Source organism: Sycon ciliatum, chromosome 7 (assembly GCF_964019385.1).
Source record: "Sycon ciliatum chromosome 7, ocSycCili1.1, whole genome shotgun sequence".
NCBI classification, from domain to species: domain Eukaryota; kingdom Metazoa; phylum Porifera; class Calcarea; order Leucosolenida; family Sycettidae; genus Sycon; species Sycon ciliatum.
This window is the reverse complement of record NC_088649.1, coordinates 30,940,222-30,959,245: the sequence shown is the minus strand read 5'-3', so window position 1 is coordinate 30,959,245 and position 19,024 is coordinate 30,940,222. Positions and strand designations below refer to the sequence as shown.

Here is a 19,024-nt window from a genome sequence, read left to right as displayed (position 1 = left end):
ACGGCAAAAAGCATAGGATGTTATAAATTTTTCAATTCTCTTTTTTTTTCAGGCATATCCTGGGATTCGAACCCGCACTATTGCCCTACATGCATTCCCCCCATACACTTCGCATTCATAACCATTCTTCCAAGTTGCTTCACGTTATTATCTTGCGTTTGAAAGCCCTATTTGAATATTGCGGGCAGCTGTATGTGGCCAGCTGTGTTTGATGGTACGGTACGGTAGGGAGACGGTGTCGTATTACCCTCGATCGTACCTGTCCCGTACCTATCCCCTACCGTGCCGTGCCATCAAAGATGGCTGGCCACAATGCATATTCAAATAGGGCTTTCAAATGCAAGATCACAATGTGAAACAACTTGGAAGAATGGGTATAAATGCGAAGTGTATGGGGGAATGCATGTAGGGCGATAGTGCGGGTTCGAATCCCAGGACATGCCTGAAAAAATAGGAGTATTGAAAAATTTCTAACATCCTATACTTTTTTCCCGTCAGATCACAATGTGAAACAACTTGGAAGAATTAGGTTGCGTTTGGTTGGGCATTTTCGGAATGTAAATGACAACCATTCTGGAATGGGAATCGGCAAGAATCACCTGACCAAACTAACGCGCCAGAATCAATTAGGAATCACTTGACATAACAATTCCATGATGTCGTAGTGGAACGGCGGCTGTCTTTTCTTTTACCCGACTCTAGTTTCCTTGAGAGAGTCATGGTACTTCTGAGGGCATGATTTGAGGCACTTGAACCTGTTGCTACATTGTTTGGCTCGTGGCAGCCATTATCATTTTTGATTCCGGAATGAGAATGCTCATTCCAGCATGTGAGGTGGAATGACCATTCTCCAAAAAGAATCATTCTCAGCGATTCCCATTCTGGAATCATGTGGAATGTGACCAACCTAACGCACTTTTTTGACCAACCAAACGGGCGAGAATGATTCCGAGTGATTCCAAGTGATTCCCATTTGGGAATGTGACCAACCAAACGTAACCTAAGTATGTATGCGAAATGTATCGGGCGATGCATGCAGGGCGCGCGATAGTGCGGGTTCGAATCCCAGGTTATGTCTCAAAAAAAGAGGATTTTTTTAAAGAATTTATAACATCCCTATGCTTTTTTTTTGTCTAGGTCATCAAGGCAAAAAAGCATAGCGTAGGGCCCTGAGCTTCCAAGCTCTCTCGTTTTGGAAGTGAAGTGAACTTATGCAGCAAAGAAACCGTCGTTGGAGAGTTTGAAGTGAGGTACCCTGTAATGTGCTGTCTGTTGTTGTCTTTGCAGAGTATGTGGGAGGTGGTACTGTCGCAGATCGTCTACAGAACAAGGTAAGAACCGGAGCTGCTGCTGCTGCTCTCTGGTTAAACTTCTGTTGCTCTTGCTTTCCCCGTCTCCATGGCATTCATTTCTGCTCTCCAGTTGAGATGGTTTGAGCAAGTGTTGCTCTGTTCTTGCAGGCTGGGGATGTCGTTGTGACGGCATGCCTGCTTTCTGTGTTTGTGCGTGCACTTGTGGCGGTTGAGCACACATGTGTGTGTGTGTGTGTGTGTGTGTGTGTGTGTGTGTGTGTGTGTGTGTGTGCACGTGTGCATGGTGTGCGTGTGCGTTTGCCGGTGACCAGGAGGAGGAGTTATCCTGGCTTCTGCGAGTCGGCTTTGCATCCGACATCTCCACTGGAATGGTTAGTGCTCAGAAAGATATCCCAAGCTGGCACTGTTCTTGAGCATTGGCCGTGCTGAATGCTTTTCCAGCTATTGTTTATGCTCTGTTTCGGGTACTGTAAAAGCTAAAGTCACTAGCAACAGTATATGTATCGATTTCTGTATACCGTTTTCTATTTTAACACTTTGCGTGCTGAGTACGAGTTAACTCGCGCTTTATGCATGACCCGATCCACTACGTACGAGTTAATTCGCAAACAAATTCGCGCGGTATATCGCAGTGCATAGACCAGCGTACAAACTGTCGCAGCTTCGTCAAACATAAACGCATCGCGACAATCAATACACCGTTGGAAAGGTCTTAACCTCATCTTTCCGGGGATATAACGTTCTTCGCGATAGGATATGAATTCATTGAGCGGCAACAAGATGAACACGGAAATTACGGGGCCAGAGGGAACGCGAATATTTTTGTTCATGACTTCTTTTTGTTGAGGAGCGTGCCAGGGGATTTCCCTTTGGCACGGCGGATGCGTGATGGACATCAAATGAAGCACTTGGATCTCAGCCTTGCAGCGCAGTTTGAATCTTGAAAATTGGTTTAATTTGGGCAAGACGCCGAACAAGAATGTGAAATTGAGTTGTTGTGCCGTTTTGAGGCACGGTGGAGTAGTTTGGAGAGGACGTGGAAGTGGCCCTAATGTGTTTATGGAGCTGAGAGCTGCCAGGATGGATTCGCTTGGTCCTGATCTTTGCAACGAGCCCAGGATGATGAAAATCCATCAAGGTGGAATGAAATGAGAATAAATTTTGTTCGGAGCTGTGAGTGCATACTCCACCAAGAGAGTCAGTGGGCTGGAAAGCCAGTGGATTGGAGAAAAGGGGCTCAGCATGCAAAGGGTTAACGACAGATTTTTAGCATAGTAGCAGTGGTAAGGCTTCCTGTAGCTTCATTCATAGAAAAACAGGTTTCAGAGCAGACTCGCTCTCTTCCCATTCACTCTGCAAACTCGAACTCATTTCTCAATCAAGATTTTTAGCACTTCGTTATAGTGATGTAAGGATTTTACACTAGACAGGTGAACCCAGGAACTTGACCATGTTCCACCTGTCCTCTGCCACTGTATTGCTACTATTATCAAAGAGAAGGTGTCAAAATTGGGAACAATGGTTATTGTCCTTGTTTTGTGTTGCTGGTTCCTTTTTAGGATTACCTTCACAAGAACAAGATCATCCATCGTGACCTGACATCAAACAATTGTCTAATTCGACTTGATGACACGGTTGTTGTCGGAGACTTTGGACTGGCTCATCAGGAGAAGAATCGCGTCGAGAGATCGTAAGTCGGGTCAATGCTGCAGTCGTCTGGGGTAGAGGCCTGTTGCAACTGCTTTGTTGTTGTCAACCGTGGCTGTGTTCACCAGCTGTGCAGGTTTAGCACGAGTGAAGTGATTGCCTCAATGAACTGGTGGTGATTTAAATGTTTGTGTACGTGTGTGTGTGTGCGCGCGTGCACGTGTGTCTGTCTGTCTGTCTTGGTGGTTTTCTGTGTGTGTGTCTGTGTGCGTGTGTGTGTCTGTGTGCGTGTCCCGTATGGTGCAGTGGTATGTGCAGCGATTTCCAATCGATAGGTTGCGGGTTCGATTCCCGACAATTATGGTCACACGCGTCTTTCTCCTCTTTCTCATACTCCTAGCTCTTCTTTCATTCTCCTGGGTGGTTACCAACAGCCAGTGTATGCCGGAGTATGTGGCGTGGTGTGAGTGTGTAAAAAAAATGAAAAATGAAAAATAGGGATTCACTGGCCAGAAAAAGCCACTTCTATCAGCTGTGTGGTGGATACCAGGCTAGAAAATAGTGGTGGTCAATTCATCAGCCTTGCAAGCTGTTGGATGGTGTAATCCCAGCACAAGTTGCTATGTCTAACATAGCTGTTCGCTATCATCGCTTCCGCGATGGGCACGTCTGAGGTCTGAGGTGCGTGTGTCTGCATGTCTCTGCATGTCTCTGTCTGTCTGCTTGTTTGTATGAAGATCTCAGCTATGTACTGCCGTCGGATCTGCATACTGGATGGCACCGGAGATGATGAAAGGTGAGCCTCGGACCATGTTGTCTCAGCATGTAAAACTCTCATCCTCTGGGTGCTAAGCGCTTTGCGCAATGACGTAATTTGTACCGCGAACACCCCACAGTACCACACACAGCCACCTGGGCATGGTCGTCTGGGGTGTTGAACAGTGCATTCCTGATCGCAGCGTACTCACGTGCATTACTCATACCTTCCATATTTGGCAATGCGCAATGGGCTTGTTGAATACAGATCTTTTGATACATGTACATGTATGGTATTAGGTAAGCCTTGCTTTGCTTGGATAACATGTTGATTGGTTGACAGCATGTTACAAGGCGGAGGACGCGTGCTCGCAAGACCGGGGCTCTGCCAACCGATGATGGTTGTAGTCAGGAGCACACTGTCTTGAACACAGTGCGTCCTCCCGCCTTGTCACACACTGTCAACCAATCAACGTGTACATGTACTGTAAACCCTGTAACCAAAGACCACCGTGACTAGCGACCAGCCTGCTACTACAGACCACCGTGACTAGCGACCAGCCTGGTACTACAGACCACCGTGACTAGCGACCAGCCTGGTACTACAGACCACCGTGACTAGCGACCAGCCTGGTACTACAGACCACCGTGACTAGCGACCAGCCTGGTACTACAGACCACCGTGACTAGCGACCAGCCTGGTACTACAGACCACCGTGACTAGCGACCAGCCTGGTACTACAGACCACCGTGACTAGCGACCAGCCTGGTACTACAGACCACCGTGACTAGCGACCAGCCTGGTACTACAGACCACCGTGACTAGCGACCAGTCTGGTACTAAAGACCACCGTGACTAGCGACCAGCCTGGTACTACAGACCACTTCGCCAGGCACGAACGGTCTCACATTCATTATGGTTGTGCGCCACAAACCTCAAACCTCTAACTAAGGACCACCTGCCACTAAAGACCGCTTTTCCCTGGCCCCAAGGGGTGGTCGCTAGTTACAGGTTTTACTCTAATTGTGGTTGTGCGGTGCAAACCTCTAGCTAAGGACCACCTGCCACTAAAGACCGCTTTTCCCTGGCCCCAAGCCGGGGTGGTCTTTAGTTACAGGTTTCACTATACATGTATGTGTGGAGACTTCTGCTCGCCTCTCTCCTTTTTTTGGGGGGTGAATAGAAATAGATGCTGAAGCTTGGTGAGGTACATTTCTTCGTCTTTTTGTGAGAGCTTGGACAATCCACTTGTCCAGGCAAGAAGGCAGCAATGCCTGTTCATTCTGGCGAAGTAAAATAAAATATACCAACCAACCAACATAAGGTGGTTTGCTTCTTTAAGTTTTAAAACACAGCTACGCTGGCCTCTAAAGACGGGTTGTCTCTCACGACAGGTGCTCTCTTAAGCAGGGCTCTTTATTATAGTCTTTAACCATTTTGAAAGAGCCGCATATACTTGAGACTGGGTCTGAAGCTTTCAGTCTACTTCAACAAAGCAACTTGCATTGCCCGAGTCCTGTGACTAGAGTGTGCAGTTAGTCGGAGCAGTGACCTAGTGACGCCAATCATACAACAGTGTCTGTTCTATGCTGTGTGTGTGCGTGCGTGCGTGCGTGTGTGTGTGCATGGCCTCTATACAGGGTTGACGTACGATCAGAGAGCTGATATCTTCTCCTTTGGTATCATTCTGTGTGAGGTAGGCCGCTCCCCGGTTTCCTGCGTGTCTTATTCACCTACTCCGTATTCAGATCACTGGCCACCATGTATTCCAGCTACACCTGATGGTGTGTAATGGTGTGTTGGAATAAGCCTGTTGCGCAATGACGTAATTTTTACCGCGAACACCCCACACAGCCACCTGGGCATGGTTGTGAGGGGTGTTGAACAGTGCATTGCTGATCCCAGCGTACTCACATAACACCCCACACAGCCACCTGGGCATGGTCGTGTGGGATGTTCAACAGTGCATTGCTGATACCAGCGTACTCACGTAACACCCCACACAGCCACCTGGGCATGGTCGTGTGGGGTGTTGAACAGTGCATCCCTGATCCCAGCGTACTCACATGCATCGCTCATGCAATCCATAGTTGGCATTGCGCAATCTTGAATGGTCCTATTGATATTCTGTCCTGTTCTATTTGCCTACTCCCCATTCGGATCATTGGTCACCACGTATGCCACCTACGCCTAATGATGTGTAATGTCGTGTATGAATTGGTGTTCTGGTGTTCTGGTGTGTTCTATTCGCCTACACTGTATGCAGATCATTGGTCGTGTGTCAGCTGATCCAGACTACCTGCCCCGTTCTCTGCCTGTGAGTTGGCAGCAATGCAGCTTCTACAGAAGAACATGTTTTGTTGTTTTTTAGGTGTACATGTATTAACCCTTTCAGCACGGCCAGGGTGTGCAACTGACCCGCGGAGCCAAAACCAGTGATTTTCGTGATTTTCCAAAAGTAGTCCTATTCACTCACAATTTTTTCTGCGGAATGCATGTTCGCACGCGACATCTATGTACTAGTACGCGTGCATAGCGGCACACGTGCATAGCGGCACACGTGCGCCCGTCAGTACTATCGTAGAACAGTCGACGTTCATCCAGCACGTCACTGGTCCACGTAGGGATAAGATCCGTCGACCACGGATGTCTCGGGAGTACGTTCATTTTCACTGTACGCATCACGTATATATATATATATATATATGTCATCCGTGGGCCAGTTACATGTACCATCACGTACATATACGTGATGCGTGCTGAAAGGGTTAAAATTCCGGTGTCGGGAGCCTGACAGGTTTCAGGTGTACTGCCGAATTTGGTGACCTGCATTCCCTTCACATGCATGCCTAATAGTGACCATTAGGTGTGATCTAGATATCATCTGGGTACCGGTACCTGGTTTCTCTAGCGAAATTCGCGAAATTTAAGTTACACCGAAAGGAGCGTGATTAGTGATTGCCCTGCAGTACACCTTTGGTATGATGCTGCCTGTTTTCATTGCTCTTTGTCCAAAGTTCTTTTCCGGACTCTGAGTGGTTGGGCGATGATCCGGTTATCTTCAACTTGTGCACCTCTGCATGTGCCCGCACATACAGTTGGGTGATGGTGCTTTCCATGCCTACATTTGTGTGTGTGTGTGTGTTTGGGGGGGGGGGGGGGGGCACTTGGGTGCAAGTGTTGTTGTATGCATCTGTACGGGTGTTTAAGCACATTCCGAGGCGGCGTCCGCGTGTGTGTGCGTGCGTGCATGTGTGTGCGGGGGGGGGGGGGGAGTAGGGATATGTGGGCGTGCGTGTACGTGCGTGCATTGTGCGCACTTGAACGCACGTGCTGCCGCGTACATCCTACCATTGTGTGTGTTGTGTGTTCGTACTGTGTGTCCTGTGCCAGGATTTCGGTCTGGACGAGGAAACATTTCGGCGCGACTTGCTCGGCACTTGTCCTGAACACTTCTTCGAAGTAGCACTCGAGTGTTGCCAAACTAATCCTCTGAATAGGTGAGGGAAAAGGTCTGCTCACGCCTCCCACCCAGTCTGATGCTGTCGGTCTGTGTGTTCAATTCATGCCTGTGTGCTTCTCCTGTCGATGTGCTGTCACTTTGCCAATAGCGACTGCGGATATAACGACAACCTGCGAATAACGACAGAATTTCCATGCCCAGAGAAAATTACGCAAAAAAAGTTCAATTTTTTTTGACAATGCAACACAATATTGTGGAAAGGTCAATTAGATATATATTTTTTAAATCTAACTGTAATACATATAATGAGACTTCGGGTATAAGGACACTTCGCAAATAAGGACACTTTTCTGATGCCCGCCGAGTGTCGTTATACGCACAAAGTTGTCTGTATGTCCACGTGGCAATCACTAAAACATCTAGTCCAGACTGCAGGACTTAGTGTAGTGATCTCAATTGTCAGAAATATACACAATGGGCTGATAATTCTAGTCGGATACAAGTAGGCAAATATCGAAAAGAAGCACAGCCAATCAACAACCAATGGACACCGATTCGCTTGAACAGAAAAGTGTCCGTCTCCTGAATTCCTCAGTGACTACTTCGAAGTCCTCCTGCTAGATGAGCTTTAATTAAATTAATTAAAGCCTTTATTCTCTTTATATCGATGAAAGCAAAGTGAGCGCACTCATACCACGAGAACAATGGAACAATATTTTAAGATGTGAACGTCGTTTTCATGTGATTATCATCAGAAATCATCACACTGAGTTCTCGTGGTATGAGTGCGCTCATTTTACTTTCATCCATATTAGGTTTCTTGTCTCCACGCCGACTTTTATTCTCTTTGCCCATCTTTCCGAAGTACGAGCCTGTGAGAATTTCCCGTCAGTTGAAAGTGAATTGCCTATCAGTCAGGAGTGAATTCCCCATCAGTCAGAAAGGGAATTCCCCATCAGTCAGAAAGGGAATTTCCCGTCAGTCAGAGGGGCATTATGTACCAAAAGTCAAAAGGGAATTCCCCACCAGCCACAAGACCCAGCAGTCATGGTATACTTGACCATCGTAGTATAAGCCATGTCCTCTTGATGTTGTTGTTGTTGTTGTTGTTGTTGTTGTTGTTGTTGTTGTTGTTGTTGTTGTTGTTGTTGTTGTTGTTGTTGTTGTTGTTGTTGTTGTTGTTGTTGTTCTCTTCCATTCTATGTAGGCATGTGCACGTTCATAAAAAAAGCCGCAGTGACATACACTTCTAATGTTCTTTTGTTTTTGTTCGTGTTTCTGCTGCAAATGCTGTCGCTGTGACGATCTTCACCACGGTGATCGTTCCGTTCGCCATTGTCATCATCGTCGCTGCAATACCTCACGCAGGCCACCGTTTCCTTCGACATGCCTCTACCTGAATCACCTGTACAATACCATTCAGTTTGAGATGGACTTCACGCAGAGCTTCAAGCAGTTCTACACCGGCCGTCGGCGCATCAAGAGCAACCATTCCATCTCGCTGTCCAGGGCGTCGATGAAGACAGCCAGGTCGCTTTGAGGGAAGGTGGTTCGGTGGTGTGCATGGGCATGGACATCAAGACGGGCACTGTGCTGGGTACATGACATATTAGCGCTCCGCTTGCTGCGCAATCAATGCCTTGTGATCCACGTTCAGTAGCTTGTCAGTCGGCTCTCAATGTGTTCTCAGCATGCTGAGTGGCTGGGTGCGCTGTGACAGCTGCTGCTAAGAGTGCGTGAGCATATGTGTGTGCATGTGTGTGTGTGCGTGTGTGTGTATGTGTATGTGTGTGTGTGTGTATGTCTTCGTTATGTGTGTGTGTGTGTGTGTCTTTGTCATGTGTGTGTGTGTGTGTGTGTGTGTGTGTGTGTGTGTGTGTGTGTGTGTGTGTGTGTGTGTGTGTGTGTGTGTGTGTGTGTGTGTGTGTGTGTGTGTGTGTGTGTGTGTGTGTGTGTGTGTGTGTGTGTGTGTGTGTGTGTGTGTGTGTGTGTGTGTGTGTGTGTGTGTGTGTGTGTGTGTGTGTGTGTGTGTGTGTGTGTGTGTGTGTGTGTGTGTGTGTGTGTGTGTGTGTGTGTGTGTGTGTGTGTGTGTGTGTGTGTGTGCATGTGTAGATGTTTTCGGTGTGTTGTGGGTCTGCGTATCCATAACCCCGCTCCCCCTCCTCTCTCATCCCATCAGTCGACATCATTGCCCCAAAACTAACCGTGACCATGCCGCATTCATTTCAGAGTCAACACGTACTTCTGCACCCAAGAACTTTCCTGGAGACCATGTCCTTCACTAGCTGTGTATATCCTTCAGGTACAGAGCAAGCTTTTGCACCGTGCATTCCTCAAAAGCATCTACTGTTGATACCAATGCCCCAAGTTACCAAGCAGGGCTCTCTCACTCACTCGCTCCCTCTCTTTCACACATACACACACACACACACACACACTCTCTCTCTCTCTCTCTCTCTCTCTCTCACACACACACACACACACACACACACTCTCTCTCTCTCTCTCTCTCTCTCTCTCTCTCTCTCTCTCTCTCTCTCTCTCTCTATCGCTCAATCTCACTCACTCTCTTTCTCGCTCACTCACTCCCTCGCTCTCTCTCTATGGGTCTCTCTCTCTCTCTCCTGCTCTCCCGCTCTCTTCTCACGTGCACACATATATACACACATGCACCTGAGAACGCAAGCACATTGCCAACTTATCTGCGCCTTTAACTGTCAAACTGTCACCAGGGGACAAAAGCTGTAGGATATCGGTATTCTAGAGCTGCATGATTCCGACTTTTCTTTGCCATTTTCCCCTTTTTTTTCAACTGAACTTTTCACTGGCTGCGACGCCTCACCAAAATGCTTTGCTTTACCGGACAAAACATCATGCTTTCCTTCCCCTGTCTTGGTTAATCACACTTTTCGATTTCAACCGTGCATCTTATTCGCCTAACCGCGCAGCAATCCAGTTCGTCCCGGAGCTTTTGATACAACAGTTATTCGTTGGTCTAGGTATACTTCTTCTCTGCTTGTTGTTTTGCTTGCTTTCTTGTTCTGTTCCGTTTTACGTCATGGTAGTGTTTGTAGTGGTGTTCCCCTTCTAGACTGCGTGCTTTAACCAAACGGCTTTGATCTGCTTTTTAGCATAGCTCCCGCTGCGCGTAACCAACAGATCTGCTCTGTTCTTTAGCACAGCCCCTTCTGGCAGACCTCCTGCTGCAGAGTTGCCCCTGGCTTTTAATTCAAAGACGGACAGTCATCTTCCAGTAGTCCGGCGCCACGGGACGTTCATATACCTTTATTTTTTGGCCAGCAGCGCTGCCAGCTGCCCGCGTTCTCTTAGCACGTTCTTAGACGCACGCCGTACTGGATTGTATATACAACATATACACACTTTGTAAAGTACCACATGTGTTAGCAACAGCTGGGTTCGAGAACAGCAGAACATCAGAATCACTGCACCCTATAGATGTTGGGCGGTGGTGTGTTAAAGTCCATTTCGAAAAAAATATAGACGCATGGTATTTTTGAAATATTTCAAATTTGGCTGGAACGTTTTGGGAATTGTTTTCGGAATTTTGCTCAGGTCCTTCCCCCCCAATTACTCTCATATGCACAAAGTGATCACAGGTTTTGTGTGGTATAGATGCTGGCCTCACAGTTTTTTTGAAATCACACGTCTATATTTGAGCCCGAGCGCGCTAAAACATGACCACAGCTTTTTTTGAAAAAGTCGAGATAATCTCGAATTGAATTCCGCGGCAAAAAATACGAAGTGCAGTGCAACGCGAGTCGCTGTTGTTGTTCTCCTCGGTCGACTGGACTGTTCCGGATGCAATTCTTTGTTGCAAGTAAGTTTATTTGTTTGAGTTTGTATTCCATGTTGCGCTGAGTCGCCTAAAACTGATCGTCATCGATGTATCGACAGAAGAGCCTAGTAGTAGTAATGTACTGCGGAGCGGAAGAAGACGACATCATCGCACTCCATGCGCAGGATAAAATATTTTGAGGATTCGGGTCGGAAACAGAAGGAAGACGATGATGGCTACAGCGACGAGTCATTTGAGGGCGACACTTTCATCGAGCGTAAAAAGAATTGATGCTGGTAGTCCCACGATCTGCAGTGACGAGGAATTCTACTCTGATGACAACCTGGCAAGCGATTGGCATCGACACTGACTTGGGAGGTGAGTCGGCCGATGATTTGGCCAGAATGGACATCGCTGCACATATCCGGGACAATGCCAGTATTGGTTGCAAGTGCAAAAACAATCAATGGGCTCTGCTGCTCCCTCAACTTGCTCAAGTCGATAATTTGAGTACCCTTATGCGGAACATCGCTAGCATGAGCAGTATGCAGCGAAAGCAGTACTCTCTGGCGAGTGGAGAAAACCGTGTGCAGATGGGCTTTGGTGTGGGGAATATGAGTGCGACGTCTAGTATGTCGAGGAAAACTGTGTGCAGCAGTGTATACTGTATATCTGAAAGTACAGGTGGAGTGTGATGGAGAGGACATGGAGTGCCAACTTCTTCGGCCATCTACAGATGTTGACCGTGTTTTCGCTGGCGGTTCTCCAGTGGTGCTCCAAACAGGAGGTATTTCGGACACCCAGCTCAGCTGCCTATAGACAACTTGGTATTTTGGATGTGGCTGAGTACCTGTCAGCTCATGCTATAAGATTCTGGACAGAGGAACTGACCCGGAAAGGATGAACCAAGGGGCATATTAATTGTGTGCAAAAATGACAATCCCATTGCTGTACATAGAATTTCACCATTTCAACAGTGCTGCATAATACCATTGTAGCAACACTTAGACATGTCCGATCAATCCAAAACTTTCAGACAGTGAACATTAGGTGTTTTAGATCATTTTTGAACAAAAAACTGAAAATCGAATTTTTGGTCTGTGGTCATATTTTAGCGTCCTCTGGCTCATTTTTGAAAAGCACTGTAGTAGTAGGGGCTGTGCAGTCCTGGCCTCTCGTGCTCTTTGGAACGCGATCATGCTGTAAGATTAACGTTACACCGGGACGTAATCCGGGCGCTGCATCCTGCAGCGTCATAACTCCATGAACAGTTTTGAGTCCTAGGGCTGTGAATTTCCCCCTATCAATTCAGGGGCCAATGGCAGTTACTCAATGGCCTGCTTCACAGACATACCAAGGACACTTTAGGAGGGACTGATCACATTGGTATCTCCCGCACATTTGCACAAACTGTTTCAGACCCCATTCGGACACACCTTCACTGCCCATCTGGTCCCCATCGCCAGACTTCTATGTTGGCTATCTCGCAGCCTACGACGTTGTAAAGATCCTTCGTAATCTCAATGCACATAAAGCTCCCGGAGCAGACGGGTTGCCTCCGATCCTTTTCAAGAAATGTCATGAAGTGATGGCAGGTTCCCTGTGTGCTCTTCTCAGGGCATCTATTGAGGAGAGTAAGTTTCCTGCGCTTTTCAAGCATGCATCCGTGAGAGCACTTTTCAAGGGCGGGGACCGCTCTGAACCGCGAAACTACCGACCTGTTTCACTTTTACCGATCGCTAGCAAAGTCCTCGAGAAGCACGTGTACAACCAATTTTAAAGCCTTCTTCTGAGAGAGAATCCCGACATTATTCCACCCCAGCAATTTGCATACAGACGATATCACTCGTGTGAGGAGGCCCTGGCTGCTGCAATTGATAGCTGGATGAAAGATTTGGATAATGGGAAGGTTGTTGGCGTAGTGCTCGCTGATGTCAGGAAAGCGTTTGACAGCGTCAATCACCAGTTGCTGTTGAATGAGTTATTTGATTGTGGGATTGGTGACTCGGCTCTGGCATGGTTTAAAAGCTACCTGAGTGATCGAACGCAGCAGCTCATTGCACCAGAGGGCCTGCTACGCGTGCCATGTACGCAGGGTGTTCCGCAGGGGTCTGTTTTGGGACCTATCCTATTCAGCCTCTATGTCCGTGGTCTTCCCTCATGCGTCAACAGTTCCACAGTTCTGCAGTTTGCGGATGATGTAACAGATTCACTGTTACTACTAACACTAGGAATAGGATACACTTATCACCTGCTATTATCACGCTGCTGCTGTTAGGTGTTATGTCCATCATTGCTTGTTCATGTATATAAGAATGCATTATGGCAAGGATCATTGCTTATTCCAAGAATGACTACTGAAGTTAGTTGGACTGTTACACTGGTAGCAAGAGGATGGTTTTTCTTTTCGTCATGTTCGGGCTATGCGCAGTGGCCGCATTAGTCGCCTACGGTATATTCGAGATTCAGAAGCGTCTGAATCACCTTATCGCACTCGGTCAGTGCGATGGATCAGATCAAACGCCAAGACGTGCTCAAGCTCCCAGCGGAGAGAGGCCACGCATGCGCCATGTTAAGTCTCCGCCTGTGTTTCGTGGAGATACAAGAGAGTTCAAGGAGTGGGCCTTCGCCATCGAACTCGCCATGAAGTCCCTGCAGCTGGACAACGCGGAGGAGCGCTTGAGCTACGCGGCGAGTTTTCTGGAGGGCAACGCTCGTCTTTGGTTTATCGCCTCTCAGGAGGCAAACACGCTGTTTTCCGACTGGCCAGACCTGAAGAGCAAGCTGGGAGAAGTGTACGGCCCGGTTTATGACAGGGAACAGGCGCGCATCGACTTATTCGCTCTTCACCAAGATGAGACTCTTGACTAATACATCAACAAATTTTCGCGGCTTAGCTTACAAGTTCCCGAGCTTGATGACCACTCCAGAGCTATCTTGTTCACGCGTGGGCTGGCTCAGGGCCTAAGCGGTGAGGTACTTAGGGAGCATCCGCAACATTTGGCCCAAGCCATACGAGCTGCGGTCTCAGCAGACCAGTCGATGCGGCTAGCCCAAGCAAGCTACGCCAAGGCAGTGCGCGCACCAGGGCATCAGAGGCGCCAGCCTGGACCCTGGTCAAGCCAACCAACACCGTCATCCGGTGGGAGAGAAACCAGGGAGCCAGAGGGTCGTTCAAGGCTGTGTTTCACCTGCAGGAAACCCGGCCATATTGCCAGATTCTGTGCAGAAGGAGGGAGGAACGCCACAAGCAAGCCTTCTTTAAACGATGGACGCCAGTAAGGAAGGGAGTGCGACTACTGGCGAACACGAGAGCACCCAGGAATAGGCCACGAATAGGCCACGAATCAAAGTTCAGAACAAATTCAGCCCCTTAGCAAATGAGGAACCACGCCTCGAGGAGACCGAAATTCAAGCCTCGCCTGTCAAGCATTCGTCACCTGATACTGTTGGCCGGCCTAATGAAGTAACCGCCAGCACAGGGAGCATTTCCGCCGACAACGAACACGACCTAATGCGCGTCCAGGGCAAGATAAATGGACGTCGCGTTACCATGCTACTGGATTCTGGGTCAACCCACGACTTCATTTCAACTGACCTTGTCAAGAAGCACAACATCTCCACAACAACCGGTAGCGACGTCCTGAACGTCACACTTGCTGATGGATCGGTCCGCTCACAGCCTATTACGAAAACGGACAGCTTGAAGACCGTAGTCGGCGACTTTAGCGAGCACCAACAGTTCCTAGTATTCCCTATGACGCGGTATGACGTGATCCTCGGCAAACCATGGCTGACCCGGACGAACCCACAGATCAATTTTCGTACCAATGAAATCAAGCTGGAGGGTGGATCCATCATCTGTCAACCGAGTGAAAGTGATGGCACGGACAAATCCAACCCACCGATCGAGACGTTCCTCATCTCAGGGAAGCAGGCTAGGCATGCAATGCGAGGTGGCGCAGAAGGAATCCTAGCGTATGTGACAGCAGATCCGGACGAGCCACAGACGGTGGATAGTCCGGGTAGGGAGGATCAGAAGGATTTCAAGGACCTGCTGAAGGAGTTCGGGGACGTCTTTCCCGATGAGCTTCCAAACAAGCTGCCACCCAGAAGAGGCGCAGATCACGAGATAAAAACGGAAGAAGGAGCTAAACCGCCATCTCGTGCAGCATATCGTTTACCAAAACCAGAGATGGATGAGCTTCAAGCTCAGCTCACCGAGCTGCTCCGTAGAGGATTCATCCAGCCCAGCAAATCCCCATACGGAGCCCCTGTGTTCTTCGTAAGGAAGGCGGATGGAACACTTCGAATGGTATGCGACTGGTGTGAGCTAAACCGCATAACCATTAAGAACAAGGCATGCCTACCGAATATTGACGACCTCTTTGATACCGTCCAAGGCAGTGCGTATTTCACCAAGCTAGATCTGAGGTCCGGTTACAATCAGATTCGAATAGAAGAAACAGATATTCCGAAGACAGCAATAAATACCCCATTCGGTCACTTTCAGTTCACAGTGATGGGTTTCGGCCTAACAAATGCCCCGGCAACATTCCAAACCTTGATGAACAGTGTCCTCCAGCCATACCTGCGTAAATTCGTTGTGGTGTTTCTAGACGATATCCTCATATTCAGCAAATCATGGGAGGAGCACCTCGATCATGTCAGAACCATCTTAAACGCCCTCAGGAGGAATGAGCTATATTGCAAACCGTCTAAATGTGAATTCGGCCGGACAGACGTTCTGTTTCTTGGGCACCGGATAGACGGCCAATGCATTTCTCCAGATCCAGAGAAGATCAAGGCCGTGCATAACTGGCCTGTCCCGACGACGGTCACGCACGTAAGACAGTTTCTGGGATTCGCTAATTACTTTCGAAGGTTCATTAACCATTTCTCGGCCATCTCCAAACCCCTGGAGGAACTGACAGGGAAAAATGTGCGCTTCGAGTGGAATCAGACTCGACAGGAGGCATTTGAGCGATTGAAGTCTGCTCTGCTGGATGCACCAGTGTTGCGACTAGCAAACGTCAGTCAGGAGTTCCGCGTTGAGACTGACGCAAGTGACTTTGCTGTGGCAGGAGTCTTGACGCAGCAAGCAGAGGACCAGTCCTGGCATCCTGTGGCTTACGTGAGCCGAAAGCTGTCTTCTGCCGAACGGAATTACACGGCCGCCGAGCGAGAAACTTTGGCTGTAGTGTACGCCCTGCAGTGCTGGCGAGTCTACCTATTTCGCCACTTTCAACTCTACACCGACAACATGGGAGTTGTCTACCTCAGGACCAAACCAAACTTAACCAAGAGAGAGGCTCGATGGATTGAATTCCTGGCCGACTATGACTACACGGTACATCACAAGCCAGGGACGTGTAACATAGCAGACCCGTTGTCACGTCGACCAGACTTGGAACTGAATGGAATCGAGTTCTCTCTGGATGTGAATCAAGGAATTGCGAATCAGATCTCAGCAGGGTATGATAGTGACCCAGAGCTTTCGCCAGTAATCAAGCGCTTGATGGCTTGCAGCGAAGACGCCATGCATGAGCGATACGTCTGGAACAGTGTGGACCGGCGGCTGTACCTAGTAACATCGGGCGATGCTCGCCTCTGCATTCCTCGCGGTCCGGTACGGCTGCAACTGCTCAAACAGAATCATGATTGCCTGACGGCCGGCCATCCGGGGAGAGACAGGACCTACCTGAAGCTGAGCAGATACTTCTATTGGCCAGGCATGAGAAGTACTGTGAAGGACTTCGTTAAATCTTGCGACCGGTGCCAACGCGTAAAGGGTAGCCAGACCAAGGCAGGACTGTTGCAGTCCCTTCCAGTCCCCGAACAGCCCTGGACAGACATCAGCATGGATTTCATCATGGCACTGCCGCTGACCTGCCGAGGACATAGCGCCATTCTAACCTTTGTGGACCGTCTGACGAAGTATGTGCACCTGATCCCGACGACTGTTCATGTTGACTCTAAGGAGGCAGCCCGATTGTACGTGGATCATGTGTTTGCTGCCCATGGCTTGAGCAAAACGATAGTTTGTGATCGAGATCCGCGATTCACGTCGGCGTTCTTCAAGGAGGTTTTCAGTATTCTTGGCGTGGAGCTAAAAATGAGCACGGCCAACCACCCGCAGACCGATGGCATGACTGAGCGTGTGAACCGTGTCATTGAGGATACGCTAAGAGCTTTCGTCAACCATAGGCAAAACAATTGGGATGAACTCCTATCGCTATGTGAGTTTGCGATCAACAATGCCGATCAAGCGTCAACAGGTAACACGCCATTTTTCCTCAACCATGGATGCCATCCAGTTACTCCCTCGAGCTTATTGACGAAGCAGAAAGCTGGAGCTGGCATGGACACGAATGGTCCGCTGTCATGGCTGGATGGCCGCGTAGAGGCACTACGTGAGGCACAGGATGCCATCGTGGCGGCGCAGGCCCGGCAATCATTGTATGCGGATCGAGGACGGGTGGAGGACGCCCTGAAGGAGGGGGATGAGGTGTTGGTCTTCAGGGACTTCCTGCTGACGCCCGAGGAACGAGACAGGCCTTCACACAAATTAAGGCTCAAGTGGTATGGGCCGTTCAAGGTGCAGAAGAAAGTGGCCCCGAATGCGTACAGATTAGCTCTTCCAAGAATCATTCGGGCCCATCCAGTGTTCAATATTGCTGCCCTCAAGCTGTACCATGGCAATGAGATACCGGGCCGTACTCAGCCGGCACCTCCACCCCTAACCGATGCGGATGGCCATACGCGGTACATTGTCGAAAAGGTGTTGTCGCACAAGAAGAGAGGACGGCGCACGCAGTACCTAGTGAAATGGAAGGGCTACCGAGATGCCACCTGGGAGCCGGAGGAATACTTGATGGATGAAGCAGGAAACGCTATTATTCCGCTGAAAACCTACCTGGACCGTTTTTCATAAAATTGCTATTTAATTGGCAGCCACAGTTGTATTGCTAGTTTCTACGTGTTGCAATAGAAATGTAGCATTCTGCATGATTAGGATAGTGCTTCCCTGCCAGCCAGGCGTTATTTGCAGAGGACATGCACTGGATCTTGAGTTCATCAGTGTTGTTTTCGGCTACCATGCATTCCACATATCCATGCATGATCATTAGTTACCATAACTGTTCCTTCGAATTGGTACTGTTCTGACAGTTGAGAGGGGGGAATGGTGTAACAGATTCACTGTTACTACTAACACTAGGAATAGGATACACTTATCACCTGCTATTATCACGCTGCTGCTGTTAGGTGTTATGTCCATCATTGCTTGTTCATGTATATAAGAATGCATTATGGCAAGGATCATTGCTTATTCCAAGAATGACTACTGAAGTTAGTTGGACTGTTACAGATGATGTTAATATGTATGCAGCTGGTGACCCTGCTGAGGAAGTCATCGGAGCTTTGAACGGAGATCTGGCCAAGCTGTCTGTCCACCTGGAAGAGAAGCGCATGACGCTGAACCCAGCAAAGACGAAGTTCCTCCTCCTTCACAGAAAGACAACAGCAGTGCCTGGTTCCGCCAGTGTCGTCATTGACGGCGTCCATGTTCTTCGAGCGCAGTCCGCACGCTATCTTGGCATTGTCATTGACGAGCACCTGACTTTTGGGCCACAAATTGACGGTTTGATTGGGTCTGTCAACAGGAAACTCGGCGCCTACCGCATGTCAAGACATCTCTTGCCATTCCACGCACGGCGTAGCTTTTACCTTAGTGTTATTCAGTCGTCATTGGAGTATGCAAGTAGCGCATACGTCCACACCCTCAGTTCTTACTATTTCGATAAGTATGTCCGGCTATTAAACAGGTGTCTAAGAATAGTTTTTGATTTCGATAACTTTACCAGTGCCTCTCATATTCTTAGCCTATACAATCTCTCTCACATTTCTGTCCGAGTCAATTTGAAGCTTTTTATTCTTGTATTTCGCTCTGTCCATAGCGGCACATGTAGCTCCCTCCTAAAAGAAATTTTCCATACCCGCTCCTCCAGTGCACATACTACTGCCGTCACTAGGTCCCAAATCTCTTT

The 19,024-nt window shown here is 48.6% G+C and overlaps 1 protein-coding gene across 1 annotated transcript in view; it reads left to right on the top strand.

The window, feature by feature from the left end:
- The window catches only part of LOC135820660 (LIM domain kinase 1-like), a 15,028-nt gene extending 6,050 nt beyond the window's left edge, over positions 1-8,978 (top strand). Inside the window, exons 6-13 of the mRNA XM_065333683.1 lie at positions 1,288-1,331; positions 1,625-1,684; positions 2,873-3,003; positions 3,698-3,756; positions 5,358-5,413; positions 5,984-6,034; positions 7,111-7,217; positions 8,549-8,978. Of these exons, the coding sequence (XP_065189755.1) occupies positions 1,288-1,331; positions 1,625-1,684; positions 2,873-3,003; positions 3,698-3,756; positions 5,358-5,413; positions 5,984-6,034; positions 7,111-7,217; positions 8,549-8,720 (680 nt within the window). The 3' untranslated portion in view covers positions 8,721-8,978. The remainder of the gene's footprint in view (positions 1-1,287; positions 1,332-1,624; positions 1,685-2,872; positions 3,004-3,697; positions 3,757-5,357; positions 5,414-5,983; positions 6,035-7,110; positions 7,218-8,548) is intronic.
- The last annotated feature ends 10,046 nt before the right edge of the window (positions 8,979-19,024 follow it).